Source organism: Tetrao urogallus (assembly GCF_951394365.1).
Source record: "Tetrao urogallus genome assembly, chromosome: 1".
Classification (NCBI taxonomy): domain Eukaryota; kingdom Metazoa; phylum Chordata; class Aves; order Galliformes; family Phasianidae; genus Tetrao; species Tetrao urogallus.
Genome location: NC_136813.1, coordinates 61,800,326 through 61,815,935, shown reverse-complemented (window position 1 = coordinate 61,815,935; position 15,610 = coordinate 61,800,326). Strand labels below are relative to the sequence as shown.

At 40.9% G+C, this 15,610-nt stretch overlaps 1 protein-coding gene across 1 annotated transcript in view; it reads left to right on the top strand.

Moving 5' to 3' along the window:
• Positions 1–13,389: 13,389 nt before the first annotated feature.
• The window catches only part of LOC306952353 (uncharacterized protein), a gene marked incomplete at both ends in the record, with an annotated part of 37,486 nt that continues 35,265 nt past the window's right edge, over positions 13,390–15,610 (top strand). Inside the window, 2 exon segments of the mRNA XM_079543059.1 lie at positions 13,390–13,450; positions 14,612–14,843. Of these exon segments, the coding sequence (XP_079399185.1) occupies positions 13,390–13,450; positions 14,612–14,843 (293 nt within the window).

Sequence of the window (15,610 nt, the reverse complement as noted above, 5' to 3'; positions counted from 1 at the left end):
GACTATGGGAACAGAGGCAACTACTCAGGCACCATTTAGCTTGGAGAAGAGAAGGCTCTGAGAAGACCTCATTGTGACCTTCCAATATTTGAAAGGAGTGTATAGGGGGATACATCTGCTTACGAGGGTGGATACTGATAGGACGAGGAGGAATGGTTTTAAACTGAGACAGGGGAGGTTTAGGATAGATTTTAGGAGGAAGTTTTTCACACAGAGGGTGGTGATGCACTGGAACAGGTTGCCCAAGGAGGCTGTGGATGCCCCATCTCTGCAGGCATTCAAGGCCAGGCTGGATGTGGCTCTGGGCAGCCTGGTCTGCTGGTTGGTGACCCTGCATGTAGCAGGGGGGTTGAAACTGGATGATCATTGTAGTCCTTTTCAACCCAGGTCATCTATGACTATGAATATGATTATTTCTACTCCTATACCAAGGTAGCCCTTGAGCATAGAAAAAATATTAAATTTTAATTAAAATACAGCACAAGAGCTCTCCATGGCTCTGTGATTGTTGAAAACAGCATTTCTTTTCCCCTTCCATTTCCAAAGTGCCAATGAATGGCTATAGTCCAGCTGATTTTTGTATCTATGTACACACAGAATGAATGTCTCTAAGGGAGAAATAGTAATGCTATGGGAACTGGGAATGCTTAACACCACTATTTTCATTTGCCAACACATTTTAAAATATTTCACTGACAGAAAACCATCTCATAAACTACTTGTATATTCCACATGGTTACTTTCTTTTGGCTGAGGAGAATGCCAGCTCTCCAGGCAATGTTGAGTTTTAGTGCAGAGCAAAAAACCTACTGCAGGTACTACTGGAAGAAAAAAAATTTCTAGTTCAAAATGAAGTGCGGCTCATAAAAGAAATTGTCTTCTTTCTCTTCTGTAACACGATCCAGTAACAAATAACAATAAAATTAATTTTAAACGCACAAAAAACGTATCATAGATGCTATAGGCCGTTCAGACATGTCTGAGTGGAATTACCTCCTCTAATGTAGACATCCAGGGCACAAGTGGATGTCTGTGGCTCAGCTAGTCACTTGGCTTCGTGCCTGGTGACTGGAGTGCAGTTTGTCTCATTTTCAAGTGTCTCTTGGTGGCTCCATTTGGAGCCTGTGTTGAGATGAGCTCTAACCTTAGTATTCAAGTTATAAATTGTGGAAGGATGAGGGATGTAGGGACCAAAAGTCTTGAGGAGCTTGCCCTGAAAGGGAGGTGATAAGAGAGATATGTATTGCTGGGAAATAAGAAGGAAAAACAAAGTTAGAAGGGTGTGGTAGTGGAACACTGACACCTCCATAGTGAGAAAATTGTTTTTAATTTCTGCTGCGTGTTGTAAGATACAGATAGGATTTAGGAGAAACAGTTATTCTTCAATAGTTGGTTTCCTTGTGCTAAGGTGAGAGAGACATGAGAGAGAATAGCAAGGTTACTCTTACAAAGTCTGAGCTAATGTTTGCGTTTGACAGACATGTGGAAGGAAGAGAGAAGAAGCGAAAAAAAAAAAAAAAGATTTTGAATGCTGTTATGAATGCTGCTGATGACTAAAAGTCTGCTGGCAATGGGTGTGCCCTGACTGATGTGCTACAATGAATGACAGGGATGCCATAGGGAGGGCCCCGCCATAGTTAACCTTTCTTTATGTGTGGGAACTGTAGTTAAACTATGCCTCATAAGTTTTAAATCTGTCTGTTTTGGTGGTGAAACAATTTTAACTACAGCTAATATTCTGGCATTGAGTAAAAGCTATGGCACCACACAACCATAGTGGTCTCATACCACAAAAGTGTTCATGTTAATTTCTTTCCGTATGTACTGACAATTAAATGACTGAAATCCAGTCCAATTTCACTTCTTATCTGATTCTTGTCCTTCATCTTTGCCCTTGGCTCCTCTTTTTGCAATTTGGGCTTATGGTAGAGCAAGTAGCAGGCAGTGTAGTCTAAAATGAAAAAATCTCTATGTCAATTACTACATTTTGGATTTCAGAATAAGTACTAAAGAATAGTGGATAGATGTTATTGGGAGAGAAGTACAAATTCAACAATAAGCCTAACTTCTGAGGCATTCTTCCCAGACAGCCTGAAAGCACCACTTTTTTAAGTGAAGGAATGTGTTGTAATTCCAGCTGCATTCACCACTCTAGATTCTTTGGTCTTTTCCTAAGGGTTCCTTGCAATTAGGCTAGCATTGGGTCCCAATTCAGTCTGTACATAAAGCTTCTACAGACTAATCAGTTAAAAACTTTGTTCTCCTTGTGCATGCAACTTGGGCATTACCTGCAGCTTGGGCATTACCTGTCCTTACCTCAGCTCACAATTTCTCACATTTTCACCTTTCTGATTCTCTCCCCTATCCCATCCATTAAAGAGCGTCTGTACGGTGCTGAGCTCCCTACTAGGGTTAAACCACAATTGGCAAGGTGAGAAAACAAAAAAATGGAAGATTTTGAAACAACTCCATGACAGTGCCATCACAGAACATCTGGAAATGCATAGAAAAGACAGAAAATTGGCTGCTTAGCAAAAATAAAAAAGAAGGCAAGTATCCTGCCAAGTGTCTGGAAGCGACCAAGGCTTCATTTAGCATAGTGATTTATGTTCAGCCAGTTAGAATTCAGCCCTATGAAATACAATAAATTATACTCCTAAGGCAAAGGGTTCATTCTCCAGTCATGAGAAATAAATTGCTGTACAGCATTTTTTCACCTATTTTCTCATGAACATTATCTCATGAACATTATCTTCCACACAGCTCCGATTTTGTTTTTCTGGCTCTTCTTTCTTTTTTCTTTTTTTTTTTTTTTTTTTTTTTCAGCAAGAAATGTCATAGCTCATGCAAAAATAGCTCAGTTTTCTTTTCCAGTGTCTTATGCTGTTCCAAGGCCATAGCTTTCATGGGTGGTAGGAGAAAACAACGCTACTGTAATTTCTACCTGCTTCTGAGGCAACACATCCTTCTTTCTAATCTATCTAGAAATAACCAAGAATTTTCAGTGTCTACTGGGACAGAGGTTTATTTTGTAAAACTCAATCCACAGCAAGTTACTGCTTCCAGAGATTCAAGTATCATATTTGAGAATCTGCTATACCTGTGTGCATCTTTTTTGCATTCTCCTTGCAATTCAGAGGAATTTGTCACTCTAGTTCACTTGTTGCTTTTGTTCACATAGTTTTTGCGGTTTTCTAGTAAGAGACTAAATAATCTGATTATGGACATGCAGCCTTTTTTTTTGCTTAGTGAACACTCTGTTGTGTGCTGCCTCTTTCTGGCTGAAAAAGACAAAATTGAGGATCCCTCTGCTATCATTCCAGGTTCCTTTTTCTATATGTTGTCCTTTACCATATTGTTTTTAAGAGCAGTTTTTGAATGCCCATTGTAAATAGGAAATTCCAAATGCAGAAGCAACACAGTCTGATAGAGATAAGAGGAATTGCTTTAAATTAAAAGAGGAAAATTTTAGGTTAGATGTTAGGAGGAAATTCTTTACTCATAGGGTGGTGAGGCGCTGGCACAGCTGCCCAGAGAAGCTGCAGTGCCCCATTCCTAGAGGCTCAAGACCAAGCTGGATGGGGCCCTGGGCAGCCTGAGCTGGTGGGGGGCAGCCCTGCCCATGGCAGGGGTTGGGGATGGCTGGACTTTGAGGTCACTTTCCAACCCAAACCATTCTGTGGTTCTGTGAAGTTAGATGGCTACTTCATAACAGCAGATGGACTGTATTCACTATAGCTGAAGACATTTCAAACAAATAGCTGGATATGAAGATTAAATTGCTGCATCCATCTAAAAGAGTTCATAGCAAATTACTTACAGTCATTTCAACTGTACTTTTGCTGACTCCAAGAGCTCTAACCCACAAAGCAGGATAACATCTTGAGGTGGCTGTGCATCAATCAAGAGATATAAACTTGCGAAACCTGATTTTCATTTCACGGACCCATCTGTTGGCTAGTGAAGCCATCACTTTCTTTGGCTTTGATGATTTTTTTGCGTGCCAACATACTGTCTCTACCTCAAAGAAGTCTTAAGGATATCAGTAATACCTCTGCAAGTCATTCTGGCATCTGACTTCATTTCATACCAGAACTACTGAGGTAATGTTAGTTATACAAGTACTGATGATTTACTTAAGTAGCAATTGGTAAAGTCAAAAAAGCAGGGATTTGGAGGACCTCCTAGTTGTGGTGGGTTAAACATTGCCATGTTAAACTGTATACACCGAGTTACATTTGGGAATGAACAAGGCTATAGAACTTCTGCATGCTGAAGGCAAAAAATGAAAAATCCCCAGCAAATGTCAGCATTTCTCTCAGGAAGCAGAGAGAACAGTCACAGAAAAGATAGAACAGAAGCATCCTGTTACTCTGTAAATAAATCCACAGTGATATGCATTTATCTGGGTGGATGGAAGGAGAAAGGCACTCCTAGCACTGCTTGCATTCCTGCTTAAGAGCTGCAGTAGCAGTCACACAACTGCTGAAATCTCCTCCACTTAAGCTGCAGTTACACATGGGAACATGGAGAAGTGATGAAAAATCTCTCAGCTCTAGTAGAAAAAAAGAAGCTTATTTTTTATTTTAAACAAAATTCCAAATACTAAAAGCTGTCTTTTGAGATAGTTGGTGTGTTCAGGCTTTTCACCTAAAATGTCAGTTTGAGATTTTTTGCTCTAATCTGTATAAATTTGCTCCGAGTGCTGACAGATACACCTGATCAAAGAGAAACTATTTCCTTTGTGTGGAAATACTGGACAATGGGCTGGAACAAGCCTGAACACATGAAAACATGCTTCCAATTACTGCAAAGAATGTACTGAGGGAAATCCTGAGGAGAATGACTTGGAGGTGTTGGATGTTGAGAAGCTCAACATGAGCCAGTAATGTGCACTTGCAGCCCAGAAAACCAATTGTATCCTGGGCTACATCAAAGGAAGTGTGACCAGCAGGGTGATGGAGGTAGTTGTCTCCCTCTTCTCTGTTTCCTCCAGGAGTACTGCATTCAGCTCTGGGGCTCCAGCATAAGCAAAATGAGAAATTGTTCAGTGCAGGTCCAGAGGAGGGGAATGGGCTGTCCAGGGAAGTCACCATCCCTGGAAGTGTTCAAGAAACATTTAGATGTTGCACTGAGGGACATGGTTGAGTGCAGAAATATCTGTGGTAAGTGGACAGGTGGACTGGATGACCTTAAAGATCTTTTCTAATCGTAGTGATTCTCTGATTCTATGATGTTCAGAGGGCTGAAGCACTATGAAGACAGGCTGAGAAAGTTGGGATTATTTAGCCTAGAGGAGGCTCCGAAGAGCCTTCCATTATCTAGGGCCTATGGGAAAGATGGGAAGGAACTTTTTAAAAGAGCATGAGGTGATAGGACAATAGGTAATGGCTTTGACTGCAAGAGAGAAAATTTAGATTAACTATTAGAAAGAAATTCTTTACTATGTGGCTGGTGGAACAGGTTGCACAGAGAAGCTGTGGATGCCCAGTCCCCAGAGGCCTTCAAAAGCCAGACTGGGTGGGGTTTTGGGTAACTTGGTCTGGTGGGAGGTGTCTCTGCCCACATCGGGGTGCAGGGTGGTCTTTAAGGTCTCTTCCAACCCCAAAATTATGTGATTCAATAAATTCTTGGACTGAGCATCCTGGTGGACACAAGCTCTGATGTTGCTGAAACAGATGTGTTCATCTATAGATGCGTGATATTGATGGATGTGTCAACTGTCATAACTTTCAGCGTCAACAGAATGAATCACTGCATTGCTCTGAATTTCACCTTGGTCATCTACTGCAGCATACTGAAGGACACAAGTCTCCAGCTACTTTCTTGACGCTGACTGACTTCTGAATTACACAGCCTTACTAGCAGCAACCTGCCATCTGCTCAGAGGTCTGAGTCCTGAAGCATGCCCCAGAGGCCTGCAGTTGGAAGCAACAATAGGCTTTTCCCAAATGTACGTAAGCTCAGTACCCAGGCACATTCACACAGTTGAGTGTATAATTGGAGTAACAGACGGGGTTTCTCAACTCATTAGGGAAACCAGTTCTATGGCGGAATGAGAACAGATATGAGCAAAATTATTCTCCTTTAACTGGAGTCCTACTAGACGTTTCATGATAAATCCATGTAGAACACTCTTAAGAAATCCTAGGAAACATTCTCTCTGCTCTGAGAATGATGCATACTTTGCTACTGAGTCACAAATTTGGCAGTGCTTACGCTTGCGTGTGTTCTTTTAAAATTGTACTTTTGGTTCCTCATGATTAGTTTCTCAAGAATAATGTCACACTTCTCTGAGTTTTTACTTAAGAAGTGTGGTTGTAGCAGATATATCACAATTGTGGAAATTATATATTTTAGTATATTTCAGATAGGTAGGTGTTATCCTTCCTTGAAAAGGTGGGTTCCTAGCATGCTCCCTATTTCCATGCTTTCCTTGTTATTGCCAACTACTAGGGTAGATTTCCTTCTCTGGAACCCCACCTGTCATCAACTTTCAAACTAGCGTGTGCAGCTTAATAGGAAGAGTTGCTTTAATTATTGTGCAAATAAACACTTACAGCACTGCAATATCTCTGTTCTGAGGACTGCTGAAATGGAATGTTCCAGTGTTAGCCAGTCACCTTAACACAACCCTTGACTCAAAAACTGTGAAGGAAAAAACAGCTAAAAATACTCAGTTGGCAAAGATAAAATTGAGTTTGCAAAAGCTTATGAGCACGCAGGGCAGCAGGAATAGAAAATTACACATCTAGCTTAAAAGGGCTTCTCCTCCAGTAAGTTGGTAAATATTTCTCAGCCTTGCTCTCTGAGAACTCTGTGGCTCAAGGAAGCTCTTCATCCTAATTGTCAATATGGAAGAAGCCCAGTAGGAGAATCCCTTCTTTTCTCTAATTAGTGTTAATGAAACCAAGCGAGAAGCAATCTAGCACTTCTACCAAAAAAAAAGACCAAGCTTCCCCCTATGGAAATAGTAATGATAGTCTCTAAGTCTGGGAAAGAAAATATGCTCTTCCGTTTAATAAGGAAAAACATTCCTTCCCACATTTTTTCTAAACAAGTTGATGGCAGTCCCTTCACAGTGGTTTGGGAATTGTTCAGACTCCAAAGGGAAGCTTCTTCTTAAATTGTTTGTAATTCATATTAAAAAGTATGCTTACATCATCTGGAATGTAAATGTAGCTAATGCCTATGGATCTTCAGAAGGTTTGAATAGAAGCAAAGGTGGGAATAGTCAACCACTTCAAGTACCCACCAGACACGTCTTTGAGGAGCGACCAAGAGTTGGAATCAAAATGAAGGAGGCAAAAGCAAATTCAGGGAGGAGAGGGCACTGAATTGAAGAGTAAGGGCAAGGAAGAAATTGAAGAGAAACTTCTCCTTCTCTGGAAAAATTTACATTTTAAAAAATGTTTGAATATGCTTAATGTCATCATTAAACCAACGAATGTGAACAGTTACCACTTAAATCCAGAAGGAAGAAACTACTGCTTGAACTGGAGAAGCCGACACCAACACAGTGGTAGAGACAGGTGGTCAAATGAGATGACTTCTCAGGCGGCAAGCAAACAAAGCTCCGAATAGCAAAGCTGAGCTACATCAGGTCACCACGGTTTAAGACAGTGGCTGCACGGAGCCCTCATTCCCTGAGGAATCCCAGGCAGAAGGTCCGTGCACTCAGGAGTGCTGTGCCCTTTTCACCATGGACACGACGCAGCTGGGCAGCTGAACCGGTGACCGGAGCAGGTCAGAAGCCTTAGCGAGATCTTTCTGGTCACGGCTTGCCAGAAGCCCTAAGGGCAGCCCGAAGGAAAACACTCAGAGCTGAAGCCAACACGTCCAGGCCCGGCAGTGTCGCGCCGGCAAAGCCACTCAGCTCCGCAGCCCGCCAGTCCCGCACCCGCCGCGGGGCTCCGCCGGCCGAGAGGCGGCCTCTGGGCGGGGCGAAGCTCCGGTGCGCAGCCGGGCGGAGCAGGGGCTGCCGCCCGCTCGCGGTGCGGCAGGGGCCGGGGCGGCCGCGGGGGTTCGGGGCACGGACGGAGGTGAGGAAGGGCTGCGGCGTAGGGGGGGTGCGGTGCCGCGGGCTGCCCAGGGTACGGCCGTTTGCCGGAGGGCTGCGCGGGCAGGGAAGGCCTTTCTTTCCCTAGGGTCTCCCGCGTGCCCCGCGTTGTGCGGCGTGGGCTGGAGGCGGGGCAGGCTGATCCCGCGGCTCCTCGGCAGATAGGCTGAAGGCTGGGTGCCCTGCCGGAGAGCTTTCTGCTGCTTTCAGGAGTGCTGCGGGCTCTGCTGCGCTTTGTTTGCCCAGTCCCACAAAATTTCTGCGCGTCCGCTGGTTTTCTAGGTTTTGTGACGCTTTTTTTTTTAGGAGGTATTTTCCTTTGGCTTCTTCACTGTGTACGGGACTATCCAAACGCGGGTAGAAAGTGCGATATATAGAGGAAAAGTGTGGGATCTCACGGCTCAGCCTCGCTTCTTTTACAAGTTCTTAGAGCAGGAAGCAGGACAAAACTTGGTGCAAATCTTGACGCGGTAAAACACTGCAGAAACGGCTTATTGCTTAACTGTGATCAAGCAAAGGCTTTTATAATTTGTTACTTCTGTGAAATCGAGAGCTTCTTGCCTCCTTCACGCTTTGGTGGGTGAAAGCAGTGCCCTGGCAGCTGCAGGACTCTGCAGCGGAGCCTGAGAGCAGCAGCCCTCACAGCCCCAGACCGTTCTGTGTGCAGTCACAGCGTGGTAGGACTGAATTAGCAGTTGTCAGCTCTTGAGCTGAAGAAATGTTTATGGTTCTTTCCAGAAGCGGCTCTTTAAGTTTGGGGAATTTCTTCAGGGATTTCTGGAAAATACTGTTTGTTGGCTTTGTTCTTCCTGAGCTTGGTAACTTCAGGCTTGTTTGACTTGGACTGCTTGTATGTGCTTAGACTCTCAAAAGCAACTTAGGGTTGCTAAATGAACACTCTTCTTTCATAGCAGTTGTGAAATCAGAAAGCATTAAAAACTGCAAAATTGACATAAGGCTTTGCACAAAAATTGTTTTATAATGCAATTCCCAATTTAGATAATTTTAAGCCAATCCCTAAAGGAGAAATAATACTTAAGTTCCTTTTTTAATAAACTCCCCCCCCCCCCCCCCCCCCGAGAATAACACATTAATTTTTATATTATTCTGCATCCTTTATCTTCTATATTTGTATTTTTATCTCTATGAGCCTTTCTGGGCCACTTAAATTGCTCTTAACTGTTCTCTGAAAGCGACAATGAAAAATTTGTAATTTACTCTGGATTTAAATATTTTCACATTGTTTTATATTGACAGGAGCTGAAATGATACAGAAAACTGTTAGAAGCTGCGACTGCAAAATGAGCTCCTTTTACTTGATGCTGAAAGGAGGTACTGTTTTCAGTTTCTTTGAATACTGATAAGATCTCTTCGTTCAAGGTGATTTGGATGCTCTCATTGACTCCAGCTTAATGTGCAGTGGAAATCTGTGCATAAGCATCTTTTGGTTGTGCTCAGATCTACTGATGGCTGGTTCTGTACACCTACAGATATCCATCTTTTCTTTTTTTCCTCATTCTCTCCCCCCTGTGTTGTGGTGAAAGGTGAGGCAGTATGTGCAATGAACATCTTGTTTAGAATCTAAATGTACAGTAGCTAGTGCTTTTCTCAGAGCTGAACAGGAAGTTGGCTTATAGGGATGTAACCACTTTGTAGGCATTCTTTGATTGAGGTGACTTCATTTGAATTAAACAAAATCTGCTGAGTAATGGTTTTATACTTACAGGCGTGGATTTTCTGCAGTATTGTAACTTGCAGAATTGTCTGAAAAGGAGGCAGTAAAGGAATAACATTTGTGGTCATCACTATAAAGAACCGGACTACCACAGTGGCCACCCAGGTCCTCTTTCAGAGGGTGCTTGTGTATCTTTCTGTGTGACTGTTCAGGACAAGGGGAAATGGTTTCAGGACAATGAGAAATGGCTTTAAGCTGAGGGAGGGAAGATTTAGGTTGGACGTCAGGGGGAAGTTCTTTACAGAGAGAGTGGTGAGGTGCTGGAAGAGGCAGCCCAGAGAGGTTGTGGATGCCCCATCCTGGAGGTGTTCAAGGCCAGGTTGGATGGGGCCCTGGCAGCCTGGTCTAGTATTGAATGTGGAGGTTGGTGTCCCTGCCTGTGGCAGGGGTGTTGGAGCTTCATGATCTTTGAGGTCCCTTCCAACCCTGGCCATTCTGTGATTCTGCATGCCCCTGTAAAATGATCAGCTACATTCTGCATATATATTAAGCATCTTAGACAAAGGAGTTGGGACCTCAGGTAGAGTAGCCAGGTAACAAGATATTGGCTGGTAGAGAATCTGTCTTGCTTTGCTTAGAGACACAAACTGACAGGACAATAATGTGTGATCTGTATGAATCTCTGTAAGGGGTTTAATCTTGTCTTGTTTGCTGTACATGTCACTATGACAAATACATAGGTTTTTTTGATTAATGTTTGTTTTCTCCCTTCTCACCACTGTTTCAAGTAGACTTTTATTAAAGCTTTACTGAAAAAGTTCACTCACTTAGATATGCTGCAAAATTAAGGCATTTTACACCTTCAGGCTGTTATGTTGCGTGCTGACATGCTGATCAATTGCCTTAAATCACAATTTCTGTCTTTTTTCTTCATGACTTACAGACTAAGAGTCCCCCTAGCAGTAACAAGTCCTTGTAGGTAGTGATCAATATTGAAAGCCACTTAAATTAATAGCAAAGTGCTAATAATTGTAGGAGTTAGATGCTTCCTAAGCTGTCTTGAATGTTTTGTCATTGTATTGGCCTTTGGAAGAAAATCTTCTTAAAATCTGGAAAATAAAGATACAGTTTTATCTTCTGAAAAGTTTCCTGCAGGACAATTTTGCTTATCTTGTTACGTGCAGACTTAGGAGCCCGATGTCTTTGAAAGCTGTTCTTACTGCATTTGGAGTTGGCACTGTGCCTAAGGCAAGTAAAAGGGAGGCTCTGTGAAGAGAGATGTCCTGTAAAAACAGAAAGTTAGGTCCACATATTTTCTGTTTTCAAGATGCTAATTTTAGAAAGTTGAGGAAGTAATAAGTTATATTTCATCTATGCGAAGACAGAAAAGTAACTCGGAAATCAAAACTTATCTTTTTCAGTAGATCAAACCACAAAGATGATTGGTGGGTGAGTGGGTGTTTTTTTTTCTCCTTTTTTTCTTAAAGACTGTGCGTACATGTTTCCTTTATGCTCAGTAAGTCTTGAACTGAAAGAGTACTTCAAACTAAGTACGCAGGCAGTAAAGCTGGTGCTCTCTCTATGTGAGACTGAGTCTCTGCATCCCTATCACAGCAGCATGGCTTATTGCTGAGACTGAGTTAGAAGACAGTACAGGGTTAACCAATAGGTATGTGAACAAACAACAGTTTTCTTTAAACAAAGTTTGCTATTTCACATCAGTGATTTTAGATAATGTTTCACTGTATATTCTGCTTGAGAAGGAATGTTTGTAAGAACCTTGTGTGTCACCTGAAACCATGCTAGCCAAAATAGAATAGCTCTGCATACTATTTGGTATTGCAACCACGAAAACTGTAGTTGTCTTTGCTTCTTTTCAGAATTTCAAAGATTTACTTTTGCAGTATTTGAACTGGTGGGGAGGGAGTTTGTAAAGAATAGAGCTACTTTAAAGGCTCGATCTCTAGCACAGAATAATAGTAACTTGGTTATTCTTACCCTAATTTAGGCATTATTTCCTTTTAGTGGTCAAATTAGTCTTAAATAGTAGCTGGTTATGTCTGGCTTTGTTGCTTACGTTGACTCATATGTAATGTCATCTTCATTTTTTGGTGGAAAAAATATTCCCCAGAGATCTTTCATAGAATTTTTTGTCAATCTTTACTGCGGGTTTTGTTGGTGCTCTTTTGTGTCTCCACTGCAGACACAGTGAAGTAGGTGCTTTTATATTTAGGATGTCTGTAGAAGAAGACTGGCTCTGTATGTGCGTACTGTTGTCCAAATCATGTGTTTCATACAATTCCTTTTTTCTCTTCTCATTTTTACAGGTAAACCAAAGCTGCAAAAATTATGATCAGCTCTTTGACAAGTGACAGGAAAACCACATACAAGGCAACTAAATAAAGGCTATGGTACGAGTGCTTTTTCAGATATACTGTCCAAAACGAGTAAATACTTGGGAACAGTTATATTCCAATGTTGCACTCTGCTCCATGTGTCCTATCCTACTGCCTCAGCAACTCTGGGTGAAACAATGTTCTGAAACAAGTAGCTAACATGGCTTATTTGCTGCTATGATGAACTACAGTGGGCATAAAAGTAATTCAAGGCAGTGTGTATTTTTCAGAGAATGTCTTCTCTTTTTCCAAGCCGGTTCTAGCTGAGTAGAAAACTGGCACCTGTGTTCATTACAGTTTGCAATATCTGTTACATGGGAAACCAGATTATTTTAATGCTAGAGGGAACAGTGTGCAGTATAGTCATGTAAGAAAGGCACAACAGCTATAAGCAGACCTTAACCTGCAGAAAGCTATGTCAGAAATGAAAGGGGTTAAATGTTTTCAAGCTGTCTGTCACTAGATGTTTTGGGAAGGTCTCTGATGACATTTGCCAAGAAAAAAAAAAAAAGAGGGAACTTGGTGAAGATACAAAGGTTTCATGAAAGCCACTTCTGGGATACAAGGGCAGTGGTTTCTGTCCAGTCTTGCTACTGTTAGGAGAAGCTGCGGAGACCTGAGATGTCTTGAAAGTTTTGCTGTTTTTAGTAACCGCAGCAATTCACGTTAGCCACAGTTTACCCATTTGGTAACATTGTCACCCTTAGACAAAATTTGAATTTTTGCTTGCCTTGTAGTTACAGTGTGCTTGTTCTCCAGCAAAGGACTACAAGTTTATCTACTGTCAAAAGTAGTGCTGCCTCAACTGCACAAGCGCAGTTTGAAGAATGAAACCTTATGTATCCCTGCAGTTGTGTCTTTTGTAAATGTGTGGAGAGAGGAAGAGCTTAGTCGATCTTGTTGTCTAAATTATACATGAATATCATTGTATGCAAGCATAATTTCATTTATGTGAAATGTTTTTGGGGGGCTTTAACCTGCTGGCAGATGAAAAATACACATTTACACAAGAGTTTTTCCAGTAGAAAATTGGAAGCTGTAACGTAAAGCTGAAAACTCAGCAGCCTTTTGCGGGCACCAACTATTCCAACGGCTGCAATTTTCCAAGGCTGGGGTTAAACTGCCAAACCCATTTTACCCTCCTCAAGATGACTAATGCTTGTCCTCAATTTTTAAGAGTAATGTGGGGGGCAGATGACAGTGCAGCTTGGAATGCTCTCACCATACTAACGGAAAATAATTTTGCCTTACAGCATAAGATGACATCTACATTTTTGCTTATTGGTCATCTAATTCTAGTCATACCTTTGTTCAGTGCTGGTAAGTTAGATGTGTTTTTGAAATTACTATTTTAAAAAGAAAGCCTAAGAGACACAAGTTGAGTATGTGTAGTAGAGAAGAGGGAAATTACTGTATTTAGTATTTGTTTTTGTTTTAGCATACTGAAAATATTCCAAATGTTTCTTCTTGGATCGAAGCTGTGCTGGGGGTGGTTAGGACAGGCTGGCATAAATTCAGAGTACTGAGGCTTTGAGTAGCCTCTCCCTAATTCCTTTAAAGAAAGTGTGAAGAGGCTGGCATCCTTGAAGTCGCATTAGCTTTTAAATGCCTTCTTTAAGAGTGGTACTGTATCTCTTGCCCTGAGAACAGACTAGTAGTGACCTCTACCAGTTATTAATTAATAATTAATTAGTAATTAATTAATAATTTGCTATTACTATTACAATATTTTAATGGTAGATCTAAGTTCTCAGTAGAGTTTAGGCTACATAAATTAATAGTGTTTATCTTGCTGTTCTTGGCATAAGCAGTCTTATATTAAGGAAATAGCTTTCTAGGCAACTATTTGAATTAGGTGGCAAGATGGTGTTAAGGTAGGAAAATTACTGAAGACTTTTTTTAAAAAAATCATGAGATGAGCTTTGAATTTACATCATCATTCATCAAAATTTGCAAAATAAATTGCCAGTGGTTCCCCCCTCCCCCGGAATTCAGTGTTGCATATTCAGAAGCTTTTAAAATGTGCTTCATAGCCAACTGGCTGACTCTGAGAAATGGGTATTTTCTAAAAAAATTTAAGCATATAGGCTTCTTGATGACTTCTTGCAGTATTTGTTGTTCTCCTGTATTATTTTAAACTGATGCTTAGAAATTCCTTATTAAGACACCTGATTGTGTAATGTCAACTTGTTACATAGCCATAATTATAAAGGGATGGTGCTCTGGACAGAGAGGAGAGAACTTTGAGACTTTGAGAGACTTTGTAAAGTATGTGCTTACTCAACCAGAAGGTACTGAAGAGATAAAAGCAGTAGTCTTCCAATGTTTCAATGGTAAATAATTATGGAAAATTTAATTATTTTAAATTGAAATGGGTATATGGATATTGATGCTTCTTAAAAATATACAGATTAAAAGCATTAGTAAGTTTTCTTTCTCTCTCTCTCTCTCTCTCTTTTTTTTTTTTTTTTTTTTAAATAGAAGAATGTGTTATTTGTAATTACTTTGTTCTTGTTGGAGAACCTACAGCTATCAGTTGCCCAGTAATTACATTGCCAACGCTTCATTCTGATTACAATCTGACTTGGTATAAAAATGGTAGTAATACACCGATAACCACGGAGAGACATGCCAGGATCCATCAGAGGAAGGGCTTGCTTTGGTTTATTCCTGCAACACTTGAAGATTCTGGACTTTATGAATGTGAAGTAAGGTAAGGAGTGAAACAAATGGATTACTAATGCTTACAGTGTAGTGATATCTATGAGACTTCAAAGTACAGATGATTTTTTTTGGGGGGGGGGAAAGTGATCTTAGATTAGTTAAAAGCAATGTCTTGACCATGAATTTTGGTGTGCTGCCTTTTTTTCTTCCAAATGTGCTGAATTTGGCATTGCAGAAGTGTTTTGTACAGGAAACTTTTTATGTCAAAGGACAATAATATTGACCATGGTGTGGGTTTTTTTTTTTTCCCTGTTTGTTTTCATTGTTTGTCTTGGCAGAATTGTAAAGTCACTGTAAAAAGTCTTAACTCCTTCAGCTATTCCTGTGTTCATATGGCTGTTTGATAGCAGCAGATGAGAATAACATATTAATTTCTTCATTGAATGTGATTAAATGGAAGAAGGAGCTATGAATAGCAAACTCTGTATGCTACACACTATCAATGATGTTACACACTATCAACGCATACAGACTTCCTGGATAGCTTTGCAGTTCTGGGGGGATCCTTTTGGGGAATTTACAAACTGAGAAGCAGAAAACCATTCTTATATGTCTTATTATAAAAAATTACCAAACGCTATTTGTCAAAAATGAGAGTGCATATGAAGAGCAAAGCAGTGTGCTAGCCATCTTTAAAGATAGTGAGAATATTGTTTCCCCAGCATTGTTAAAGTGATTTACATGCATAGAGAAGAAAGAAAAGAAATAGATTCCTTTCAATTAGTGCACTGGAAATTGCCACTTCAGGTGGTCAAA